The sequence below is a fragment of the Martes martes genome (genome assembly GCF_963455335.1).
Source record: "Martes martes genome assembly, chromosome: 8".
In the NCBI taxonomy this organism is placed as follows: domain Eukaryota; kingdom Metazoa; phylum Chordata; class Mammalia; order Carnivora; family Mustelidae; genus Martes; species Martes martes.
In genome coordinates this window covers 128201652-128214612 of record NC_137895.1, presented here as the reverse complement: position 1 = coordinate 128214612, position 12961 = coordinate 128201652, and the positions used below count along the sequence as shown (strand labels likewise).

At 42.5% G+C, this 12961-nt stretch overlaps 1 protein-coding gene and 1 pseudogene across 2 annotated transcripts in view; both read right to left on the bottom strand.

Annotated features, from left to right (window-relative positions):
- Positions 1–12961, bottom strand: part of MYO3A (myosin IIIA) — a gene marked incomplete at its 5' end in the record, with an annotated part of 224003 nt that overhangs the window by 3581 nt on the left and 207461 nt on the right. Inside the window, 3 exons of the mRNA XM_080811651.1 lie at positions 2998–3141; positions 4513–4553; positions 12143–12249. Coding sequence (XP_080667777.1) covers positions 2998–3141; positions 4513–4553; positions 12143–12249 — 292 coding nt within the window. The remainder of the gene's footprint in view (positions 1–2997; positions 3142–4512; positions 4554–12142; positions 12250–12961) is intronic.
- LOC308348021 (protein ARV1-like) lies at positions 8064–12108 on the bottom strand (annotated as a pseudogene). The gene is made up of 2 exons: positions 12013–12108; positions 8064–8922 (listed from the first exon to the last, which is right to left on the bottom strand). The product of its transcript is annotated as a protein ARV1-like (transcript).

Sequence of the window (12961 nt, the reverse complement as noted above, 5' to 3'; positions counted from 1 at the left end):
ACAGACCAGTTCTACCTGATAGAGCCAGGGAGGAGTGGAGTGAGGGTTCAAATCCATGGCCACACCACTCAGATCTCATACTTTCCCCACTGTGCTCCTCTGTCTCTTTGCTGCTGGTGCTTCCTTCATGATTTTCCTATCCCTTAACCAAAGCACTCTTGTTCCAGTTTATCCCCCCCCCTTTACCATCCTCCCTGTAGCTCCTTGTTATAATTAAAACCTGGCGATGCCTTCAAAACCTCACCTCTCTCATTATTGCTCAACACAGACCTCACTAAGACCCACCTTAGGAGGACAGGAGGGGACATCAGTTCTCTTGTCTTCTAATGACATTCTCTAATCACTACCTGCTACTGCTTTTACTCATTTAAAATCCAGGAGACTCAACTTCATCACTGCTGTGGTCCCTGATTCCCAGACCCACTCACACCTTCCTGGGTGACATTAGTACCTGGTGTGTATGTGTGTGCACATATTAAATATATGACATGTAAAGTATTATCAGAATAATATATTCATAAGTATATAAAATAATATACTTATTTATATATAAGATATATATTTGTCATAATAATTTGATGTATATAATTATATATATATTTTTCTGCAATAATATCTTCCAATACAAGTCTGATGCCAAATTTTTCTGTCCCCAAATGTCTTTTAGAGCTATTTTCCTCTTTTTTGTTTTCTATTTTATTTGTTTGTTTACTTTAGAGGTAGAATTCAGTGATTCATCAGGTGCATACAACACCCAGTGCTCATTACATCAATTGTTTTCTATTTTAAATCCAAGAGCCCATCAAAGTTTACTTAGGGCACTTGTAGTTTTGTCTCTTTAGTCTTCCTTAGCTCAGAAAATCCCCTCATGGACTTACCTTGTTTAGTTTTGTTTGATCATTTACTCTCTCTCTAGAGTCAAGCTCCTTGGTGATAGGGATGACTTTGTGTGCCCTGCTGTGTCCACGCCTTCCTTAAGCACACAGCACAGGGCTTTGAATGTGGGGGCAATAGAGTAGCGATCCAAGTTGTTGACTTGAAACTCCAAAAGGCCTGTGTTCAAATTATGGCTCCTTCGCTTTCTATCTGGGTGACTTTGCAGTCATGAAATGTTGTCGACTTAGCGTTCTCATCTATCATATGGAGCGCTAAGAGGTACTGCCTCACAAGTTTGCTGTGAGGATTAAATAGCTGAACAGCATAGTGTCCAGGCCAAAGGAAGTGCTCAGCCAATGGAAGCTTCTAGCATTCTCATTCTAGTGAGTACTAACTAGACGTCCACAGACACCACTGGAACCCCAGGCTGCATTTCAGGGACATGATGCTTTTACAGCAGATGTGTGTCTGTCATTGGGGGAAGGGGAGAAAGAATATACTAGAGAGGAGGCAGATTGGGTTGTTAAAAAGGGAAGCAGGTACGTCAGTGGAAAACAATTTGAGCAAGAAGTGAAAAACCTTGGATTTTAGTTCACTAACAATGTGTAGCTTGGGGCTAGTCACTTAATCTTTCTGGGCACTTGTGCAGAACCCTGTGACTAGACTAAATTCTAAGCTGCACCAGTATATTACAGTTCTCGACCTCAAGATGCAAGACACACATCTCCTTTTGGAGACAGGGGGCAGAAATCAAGTAGGTTCTGGAAAAGCAAATGAAGATGAAGAGAGCCACCATCCACGGAACCTCTCCCCTAGGCCACATGTTCTTCCCATTTTGCTTAATCTCTAGGACAACGTGGTGAGACAGTTATGAGTGAATCCTTTTCCAGATGTGGAAACAAGCCTCGACAGCTCTGGTAATAAGAGCAAGGTCCCTCAACTACCAAGTGGCAGAATCAGGATCCAAATCTAAGACGCACTGACTCTAAAGCCTCTTGTCTTAACTACCAGGTCATACTGTATAAAAGAGGTGGGGACTGTTGTGAGTGCCCGAGGCTCACAGGAGCTTGACTTAGGATTTTGGAAGAACAGCTTCCCATAGGCTGTCATTACTCCCTTTTCTTGAATACCACATTTCCATTTTACTTTGTGCCCTTAACTTCAAAACTTCACGAAAAAATTTTTTTGGGGAAAAAATTCCCAAAGTAGTAAGTAAGCTACAAATGGTCTAAGATACTTCGTGTCAAACAAAGAGGCGAACTGAGAAACCAAGTCCAAAACACGCATTTCGAGGCACCTGGGTGGCTCAGTCAGTTCAGTGTCTGCCTTCAGCTCAGGTCAGGATCTCTGGGTCCTGGGATCAAGCCCTGCGTCGGGCTCTCTGCTCAGCGGGGAGTCTGCTTTGCTCTCTGTCTCTCCCCCTTTGCACTTCCCCATCGCTCATTCTCTCTCTCAAATAAATAAATCAAATCTTCTAAACCCTCCCCAAACCCCACATATTTCTATATGAATCTCTCTTCCAGATATTATTTTGGTCTGATGTCATGGATTCTGGGAAATTACTCAGCATAACTGGGAAGCCAATAAGAGTTTAAGATTACACTGGTTAGAACTTAAACACAGATCTTGGATGTGCTTTATTGCTTGTAATCAGTATGACCATTTAATTTATCATCCAAAGTGATGTATTTCTTAAATTAAAAAAATTTTTTTTAAAGATTTATTTATTTATTTGAAAGAGAGTGAGCGAGTGCGTGCACATGCAAGTTGGGGAAGGGGCAGAGGGAGAGAATCTTCAAGCAGACTCCCAGCTGAGCACAGAGCCCAAAAGCCCATGGGATCATGACCTGAGCTGAAATCAAGAGCCACCCAGGTACCCCTAAAGTGAGTTACTTTTAAGAGAGGGTGCTATTAACCATGACACCCAGAAAATAGGTATGAAACTGGGTTGTCCGAACACCTACCATAATCCTTGAGTTTACTTTTAAACAACCCATCAGTCTTAAGAGGCAGTATTCAGTGAGAATATTTTGCTCTAGTCCAAACACAATGGCAGTGCTTTAGAAATGGAACTGGGAGTAAACCGTGGAGAAGGCCGTTCTTTAGGAGGTCGCTTATTACCTTTCGTTAGCATTAAAACCTTGATGCTGGTGTTCTCCCTGTTGTCTTCCTTCTCTTAAACCAGGGTTATGTTCCTTCGGTGCCGAATGACTGGGCAAAAATTCCTTATAATAGAAATCTTCCAGGTCTAACAATTTTCCCTGACTGTAAATAAACACATAAACACATCATAGTTTCAGTCTCCTTTTCTACTCAATCCTACAGGATACTGGTTTTCTTCTTTTATCTTGTATAATTTAGAAGTAACATATCCATGCCAACAGAAACAAGCAGAGTCTTGGAATGTATACAACAGTATAAACCATAAGTTAAAGAGAAAAAATGAAACCCTCATCTCTCACTTTTACGAGAACATTAGCTGCTAGAGCAGGTTTTCCTGGCTTCATCTCATTCACCTTGGCACAAAACTTGAAGCTGCTAGACGGCCAGTGACTGCAAAGTTCTTGTTTGGCCGGTCTAGGGCAGGTTCACAACTGACCCTTGGTCCAGTCTGAGAAAAGCTAACCTTTAGGTGCCAACACACAGCATCTTCCAATTTTCTCAGCCATCTGTTAAGTACACTGATGACAGTGTTTCATGATCTCACCTTACTTCCTTCGTAGGTTACTTTCTGTCCTCTCCTTATGGTTGGCCTATAGTGGGCTAATTTTTGTGCTAAATTTTAATTCCTACACATGATATACACACAGGTGTGTGTGACCATCTTAATTCTTGGATTCACCCATACTAGTTCTGGTTCCTGCAGTGCTCAGTCCCTGTAGTCTGATGGGACTTCATATGACGTAAACAGGTAGAGGTCTGGAAGACGACCACATGTTACAGTGTTTCTGGGGCAAGGTGCTTTTCCAGTGACAGATACCGATTTACAAACGAACTTTCAGAATGCCACTGATGCATAAGTCAAGTGCTCAGTGTCCACTGGTGCTTAATAGAAGAAGCCTCGATTGTTCTTAGCACTCTCTGGAAGTCAGTTAATTGCAATAAGGTTTTAACATCAAAATGAAAAAGTACCGGTGGGCTGAAACGTTACAGGAAAAGGGGACTGGTGTGAGTCTAAGCTGCCACAGGCGACACAAACCTTATTTCCTGACGGATCCATAAACAGTACAAGGAGTGAGATTTAGCATGTGCTGAACAACAAAAAGCAAAGGAGATTGGGAAAAGAAAGTTCATGGACACAAGCATGTTTAAATTGTCCGATCAAAACCACGTCAACGGACAAAGAAAAGCAAATTCTGTATTGGGACAATACAATTCATTCATAAACTACTGGAGTTCTTGATATATGCCTTGCACTGTGCTAGCTCAATATATTTCCAATAGGTAAGATGATCTTCTAAATGACATATAAGGCATATGTTTATAATATAAGTAAGTGTATTGAGAGGCTGCTACTTTCCAAATCTATCCACATAAAACAGACAATTTTTTTAAAAGGTGATTTTCAATCGTAATTTGAACATACGGAATTATATTTTGGTTTGATGACACTGAAATCTAGAAATAATAATTTACCTATCTTTCCTTGGTCTTCGTTTTTCTTCTTGGATTGACTTCTAAAGGGACCAGAAAAAAATTAAAAATCAATATAATAATAGGACTAAAATAATGTAATGAATAGAAAATAATTGACATATTTCCTATAATCTTAACATATAAATATATTTGTTCCTATAAAGCCAATTTAGAAAGAAGCAAGTGGAGACAATGTTTTAAAAATCGAATGAAATACAATTCACTCAAAATTTGCTAATTGTGACTTTGTGATTATTTTTTTACCAGGCCTGGACTGTAATTAATCTTTGCATTCCATGCCAAAAACAGAGTTTACCACATAGTGGCCAGTATACCCAAGATTACCTAAGGTCCATCTACCCACCAATGAGAAAGCATGTATCAGAATTCCTGGAAAACCCGTCTATCACACAGACAGCTGTGAGTTAGGCAGGTTGATCCCTTTGAAGTCTTGCTTCTATATCATTGTTGTCCACTGGCAAAACAGACGGGTGGACAGCAAAGGCAAGTGTAACAGTCCGCAAAAGAATGGAAGTGTGACTTCACTAACCCACAAAGGCCCATTTATGGCATAAAAGTAAGAGCACAGATGATATACGTGTTCATTTGCAAAATCTTCTCCCAGTTGAGAACTTGGTGTATCAAGGCACAAATCATAATATGTAAGTCCGGATTTAATTAGATACATGTTAATCAAGACCTCAGTCTGAACTCTAAGGAAAGGTACTTCATTTTACCTTACATACAAAGCAATATCAGCTTTTGAATTGTAACACCAGTACTGTGTTTCATTATGTGTGCCAGTGCAAGGTGTCTGGACTCACCTATTTATATGTTGCAAGAGCCTGTCTGACTTTTAGGCTGAGACGACAAATAGCACTCACCTTGAACAAGCTAAAGATACTGCAATATGCAAATATCACGTTGCACCATAAAAATGCAAGACAATAAAAATGGCAAGTAACAATTGTTTGTAAATATTGAGGGTTGTCCCCAGTATTTTTAGGCACACTAAATCACTTATTTTTCTTATAATTTATCATTGGTAATACACTAAAATATCAGATGAGTCAAACAGTTCATAGTTTCATCTCTTCTTGATTGGTATTTTAGTGGGTGGAGGAGGTAGAAGGGAATGCTTAAATGCATCGAGTCTGGGAGTGGACCATTCAAGAAGTAACCATGTAAGGGCAGGAGACCAATTACATCCCTGTCCTCCTTTCCATTTCCCATTACAGTCTTGATCCGATGCCCTGGGCCAGGAAGTGCTCACAAATAATTATACTGCTGCTGCCATAGGTACAATGGCCCCCAAGTGAATGATCCCTGCACCCCAGGTGGTGTTTTTTGGGGTTGTTGTTGTCCTAATATGACAAAGGTCCTGTCTCCTTGGTCCATTATCTGAAAAGATGTCCCTTGTTCTTGGTAACCATTTTCTATAACCCAAAGTTATGCTTAACTTTGGTTATGCAACAGTACGGCATTTGGTTGAGTGATGGAGATCCCCTTTACACCACCACGAATCAAATAACCTTCTGGCCCTGAATTCTGAACCTGGAGATGACCCCTTTTTATTTGGGATCTGCATTTCGCTCTGGGAGTGGTGTATGTAATTTGGTTCTCAGGTACAGGAATTCTGAGTAGAGGGAATACCATTCAGGCTTATGCTTATATTTCACTCTTGGCTGTGCTAGAATATTCTAGTGAATTATCACTCGATACTATATTTTTTCTAAAAGTTATTTAAGGCGGTTTATCATGGAAGCAATTACACAAGCAAAGTAATAAAGTGGAAATTGTAAATAAGGAACAAAGAGGCCAAAAGGGTTACGATGGAGCCTTATGTTTGTTCTTCAGTGTCCTGGCGGCTGGTGCCAAAAGGGACACATGAAACCACACTCTTCATCATAAAGACAGAAGCGTATTGTTCCTCAAGGGAGAGGCCTTAATACTAATTTTATCACCTGGAGTTTATATTAGTGACATTTATTTAAAACAAACAATGTTTTCAACGATAGTTCTGAAACGACAAATCACTAACTTGAAATTTGAAATGAAAAGAGAGAAGCAAATGTCCAGTGGCAGTTTCTCGTAGAGCTAGAGTGAAGAAGGGAGTGCAAGAAGGAGATAAAGATGGCACAAGGAGAAGATGTTCTGGGGAGGCTATTTCTTGAGGAGGCCTTTGGAAGAGGGAGTCCTTTGCTTAGAGGACTCTCAACAATCTGTCCTCAGTCAGCTACACTACAAACCCTCCTCAGAATTTTAAAATTCATATCTGTCACATTATGGTGGACACAATCTTACATTCCTTTTGGAAACACACGAACACTTTATTTACTTAGATGGCTTCACAAGGATGAAGGAGGAGCCAAAATGTAGAAGAAGAAAAACACCATATCCCAACAGCTAAACTACCTACTCCTCTTCCCTACCTACTAGTTTAGGGAAGGGACTAGAGAAAATAATAAAACTGGAAGGACCTTTGAAGTGATTGTATTTAGTTCCTCAGTTTTGGAGGAAACTGTGGACCCATCACTTTTGCTCATGGCTGCACAGCTGAGTACCAGAAACGACAGGGTGTGTGTGCTCAGCTCACTCTGATTTTGGACACAAAAATAGCAATGTTTCAGGGGTGCCTGCATGACTCAGTCAGATAAGCATTAACTCTTAATTTTGGCTCAGGTCATGATCTCAGGGTCCAGAGACCGAGCCCCGTGCGGGGCTCCCTGCTCCCCGGAGTCTGCTTCTCTCTCTTTCCCCCACTCCCTCTGCCCTTCCCCCTGCTCATACTTATGCCTTTCTCTCTAAACTAAACAAATCTTTAACAAAGCAGCAATGTTTCCTAGATGTAAGAGATTAAGAGCCTCACACCATAGAAGAGAGCTGGTATTGGTTTCGGGTAGTCAGAATGACCATGGAAAGAAGGGACCTCCAAGGAGAAACAAGAACTATAGGAAAAGGTGAAGCAAGGGGGCACAGATCTCTTTGTGTGGGGAGGGGCAGGGGCTTGAACCCCATGGCTCAGCAGAGGGGCTGTAACATCTAGTGAGTCCCTGCCTTCACAGAGCACATATTCTGGAGCGGAGTGGCAGACAGGAGGAGAGAACACGCATATTTCTTTATCTCTGAAGAAAATGAAGCAGGGCCAGGAGAATACAGAGAGATGGGATGCTACCTCATAAATCTAAATAAATACAGCCATTTTTCCCTCAGTGGCCTTGGGTCATGAAGAAAAGGTTTACAGTGTGTAGTATAATTTAGAAAGAGTATCATGAAAACCATTTAAAATTACAGGAAGTGTTTTTGTTTTTCGAAACACAGATCTTTTATTAAGTGTGAATCATGAATTCATGTTCCTCCTTCAATTCAAATGCTTTACCAGAAGTTGTCTATCATGCATAATCTTCACTTATCGCATACCTCATTCCCTAGAGCCACATTCCTTGTGTCTGTGGGTGTCTCTGTGTGGTTTGGTTGTTTCTTATATGAGGAGGGGGTTAGGCATGGCAGTTTGGGGGGGGATTCCAATGCCATAAGCATTGCTTTCTTTTTCAGGAACTATATCCAAATCTTTGCTTCATTTTCCTCAACAGAAATGAGGTGCTTGGTTTGTATTTTATGTCTTCTCTTTTTTGGATGCAGTTGGTCATACTACATATAATAAAGAATACAACTCTTCTAAAGTCTTGAGATTTATAGATCACACAATCCCGTCCTATATCCCATTCCATCCTCTGGAAGAAGTAGACCGTGGTGCTCTCCATCAGTAAGCCACTCAAGATGGCCCAAAGGAGAGCTTTCAGTTGATCTTCAGGGTCACTTTAATTGCCTGAAAATTTGATTTAAGGACAAATACTGTAATGAGCCTGGGGCACAGGAGTGTGTCGTCATGTTCCCAAATAACAGCTGGAAGCATAAGAATTTTCCACAGCTAGATAATAATAATGCTTTCAACAACAAAATGAAGTTGAGGTTATTTTTTTTTCCTTCCCTACTGTCATTGTTCGTTCTACCCACAGGAAAGTAAAAATGCCAACCAAAAAAAGGCAGTTTGTTCCAGAGAAGCAACTGCAAACATGTTGGAGAAATCCCATTTCTTGGTATATCTGATGAAATCGTCAGGTTCAGTGTTCTGGTTTGAATCTTGCAGCCGCCACCACCTTAGGAATGCTTCACAAAGCAAACAAAATGTGCAGAATTTTTCCTGCACGTTTGTTTTAGTATTGAAAAGAAGATGCCTCTAAGGCCTGGGCTTTGCATAAAATAGCATTAATCAAGATGATAACAGGATCATACTCGATATGTCTGTCTACAGGTTTTATGGCAGGATTTGCCAACGGTTACCTTCACTCCACAGTCACCGTCTTGGTACAACTTCTTGGCCCCCTGGTTGCATTCAATGCACTTGTACTAGCAGGAGGCCAAAGCTTCCGTGGCATTGGCTGCCTCCCGCTCCATGTTCCCCTTGCCCGGTGGTTACAACTCTACCTACTGGTGCCCACTTCCGTGCAACTACAGCCAACCTAAAAGTCCAGAAAGTGTTTTCCTGGTTAAAGCATGTGGGTCCCATATCTACAGCTATAGATTCCACTCTGCGTCATGCCCCAAATTTGGGTAAGGGCCAGATAAAGATGACCATGTCGTATGTTATTGCTTATACTAATATCCTGGGTTTCTGTGCTTTATTTTTCATGGAAGCCACAGATTTCAAGACTTAGGGTTATAAAAAGAATTCAAGTCCTTAATGGTTGAAGAGGTATTAAACCCTCTACATTGATGAAAAAAAGAGTAATAGGAAAGCAAAGTCAACTTCTGGAGGGCCAGGACTCATCTGTGAGGGTCAGGATCTGCTGCTGCATGATCCCGCTGAGCAGGCCATCGTCGGTAACAGACACTGCACCTTATTTCAATCTCTTATCAGCTTTCATGTCGAGAGTGGCATCCGTTGTTGAAGCCCTCACAGTCAATGGTCATTCTGGCTGCAGTTAATAAAGGTCACTGAGCACCATCTACCACTTCCATTCAGGTTTAAGAGGGAACATCTGGTAATTTCTAATCTTGATCTCTGCTCTTCTTTCCATTTCACCACACAAACACATGTCAGGCTACGAGCTTCCTTTTGGGGTGGGCAGTGTAGAAAAAAAGTCCGTTTTCAAGATTTTTATAATGTAAGTGTCAAATGGAGCTCTCTGGAACTTCTGCTTCCTCGATTTACTTCTGATTGTATTTCGCTCACACTGCTCTGCGCTCATCTGTACCACAATGTTTATCGCACGTCGACTATGAACTCCTTGACCTCATGGAAACCACCTCAGTCCCTCTTTGGCGGGATACAGCGTGGTGACAGGGATGTGAGGACTGCTTCGGGAGGACAAAGGAAGAGCCCCTTTGGGATTTGGGAGTATCAGAAGTCTTCCTGAAGAAAAAGACATCGAGGCTGGGGTATTTTGTCCCCATAAGGTGAGAACAGAAAAAGGAAGTGGTTCTGGGCTGAGGACAGAGCATGTCCAGGGACAACTGTCTACTGACAACGTGAAGCTCGGGTACAGGTTAACGAGAGGGAATGGCTGGAGAGGAGAGAAAAAAGGGGTGAATGAATGTCAGGAGGCCGGGAAAGTAAGCAAGGCTCTGACGTTGACCAGCCCTTCTATCACAGGACACTAGGAAGTCATTACGAGGTTTTCCATCAGAGGGTGGTGCCACCAGATGTTGATTTTAGAAACCCAACTGTACAGTGTGAAAGATTCATTAATGAGAAGGGGAGCAAAACAAGAGAACTGAGAGGGAGGACAGATGCAGAAACATCAACTGGGAATGCTGGGCACATGGTGTGGAAAGAAATAGAAATTCAGGAGATATTTGAGAGGTAGGTTTTTGGATATGAAAGTTGAGAAAGGGGGAGGAGTCGGGATTTTATTCTGATTGCTGTTTTGTAAAAAGAGCTGATTGTTCATTCACAGGGACCATGTGTCACACATTTCTATTTATATGAAATGTTCAGAACATAGATTATAGATTAGTGGTTGCCTCGGGCTGGAGGGAGGGGATGGGGAATGACTGTTAATGGGTATGGAGTTTCTTTTGGGGGTGATGAAAATATTCTAAAACTGATTATGGTGATGGCTGTACAGCTCTGAATATAATGAAAACCATTTTATTGTATATTTTAGGTGGGCGAATTGTATGGTATATGGCATATCTCAGTAAAGCTGTGTGTGTGTGTGTGTGTGTGTGTGTGTGTCTGCATATCCATGTATAGTATGTAAGACAAACACTAGCCAGTTTGAGATCTGAGTGTGGAGCTTGGGAGAGATCTGGCAAGAGGCGAAGATTTGGGAATCGGTAGTAACTGAGGTCATGAGAGGTCATTGTCCAAAGGTAGTGAGAGGAGAAGAGAGCCTAAGGTTGAGGACTAGGCAACACCAATGTGGAAGGGGAGCCTTCCAAAGACACTGGAGAGAAACCCCCAGAAAGAAGAGAGGACTAGGAGACTGTTTGACTTGGAAGTCAAGTGGGAGCTCCATTTTCTGCCGAAAAGCTAGGAAAAATTCCAACAGATGGGAAGCATTCTCTGGGTGTGGGGGAGAATCCTTGCCCTCTCCTTGTGGCAGTGGGGGTGGAAGAGGGAATAAGCATGGCAGAGGGAAGGATCAGCAGGTGCAAAGGTCTGAGGAACGTGAGAGGAAAGCCGTGGCTGTCGGGATTTCCAGCAGTTAGCCGTGGCGAGTGGACATGGGGCCTGGAGAAGGGGCTGATGAGTAGTCCTGAGGCCCCGAGGAGGGTCTCTCCAGCATCTGGACTTCATGCTGAAGGAACTGCTGAGCTCTCAGAGGGATCAGCAAGGGAGGAACACTCTCACAAGATGGTCTAGAGAAACATTCTGGTAGGGGCTGGAGACACCAAGATTGGCAGCCTGAAATATTCTAGGTGAGGAATGAAGGTGGTCTAGAGTGTTGCCCCTGGGGTCCGAGACACGGCATGCATGGGAGTGAGCCTTGGCCAGGAGAAGCCCTGCTTTAGGCGACAGATTGGATGTTAGGAATGAGAGAGAGGGCAAGATCCAGGACGATTCCCAGGTTCTTGGTCCAGGTCACCAGTGGATGATGGCGGCATTTCACGGAGAGCAGGAGCAAGAGAGGAAGCGCAGGCTGGCAGGTTGCACACAGGGAGTAAGCAGGAGCTGTGCGGTACCCTCTTACTGCACATAGCTAATGACCCTGGCAGCTTGGGGTGTCTATCTGCGTCTGAGGCCTGACCAGTGAGAGGAGGACACCACCTGAAGGGCTCTTCATAGGATTAGATGTCACAGTGTGTGTGAACACCCCTCCTTCTAAGCCTGGAATTTAAAAGGTGGCTTAAGTAAATGTCTCTTTCTTCCTCTTTCCCTTTCTTCTTTTCCTTAAGCTTGCCCTTTGACCAGAGGTGGCTCTCTGGAGAGCTCCTGTTAACGACCACTTCTCTTTCTGGGTTGGTATTTGCATCTCAGCTCAACTAATGCACGCTCAGAGAAGACTGCTGGAGGACGGGGTGGGGGAATTTACAGGAGTGTGGGGGCAGGCTTGGACGAGGACGAAGAGGGGTCTTAGTGGATGCCATGGCTCCCATCTGGTAGTAAGAGTGAGCCACTTACATGTAGCAGGTAATAATATGTGGAGTCCTCAGGGCTATTTAACGTTTTGGGTTTCCGGGGCCGTCTTGGGGGTCTCAATATTTTTGGCTCTTCTTCTTTAGAGATACCTGCGAGAAAGGTGATCATAAACAAGCATTCAATTACAAGGACGGTTATCAAGCAACGTCTTCTTTTGGGGTAAATAAGAAATTATATACATACAACTGGGGCTCAAGCTGGGAGAAAGAGGAAAGACCTTTGTTTCCCCAACCAACCCTTGTCATACTCCTCACCACAGATTCCTCTGATTGTTTGGTGATCTGGGGCTTTGAGAGATAAGGGAAAGGAAAGAAGGGGAAGAAAAGAAATGCATAGTTTGGTAATGTGGAATGGCGTACAGAAATTCAGAGGATGATGGGGAGAGGAGTTGAAGCTATCAGAAAATTCTTCAAAAGGGGTATTATGCCACACATTTAAAGAAGAGTTAATACCTATTCTTCTCAAACTATTCCAAAACATAGAAAAGGAAGGAGAGCTTCCAAATTCATTCTATGAGGCCAGCATTACCCTGAGAGCAAAACCGCAGGCCAGTATCTCTGATGAACATAGACGTGGAAATACTCTACAAGATACTAGCAAACCGAACCCAACAATACATTGAAAAAAAAAATCACTCACTACTATCAACCTAGGGATTTAATCCTGGGGTTGCAAGGGTGGTTCACTAGTCACGAATCAATCAACATGATACATCACATTAATAAAAGAAAGGGTAAGAACCATATGATCATTTCAATAGATACAGAAAGAACAGCTGACAAGGTACACACGTATTCATGA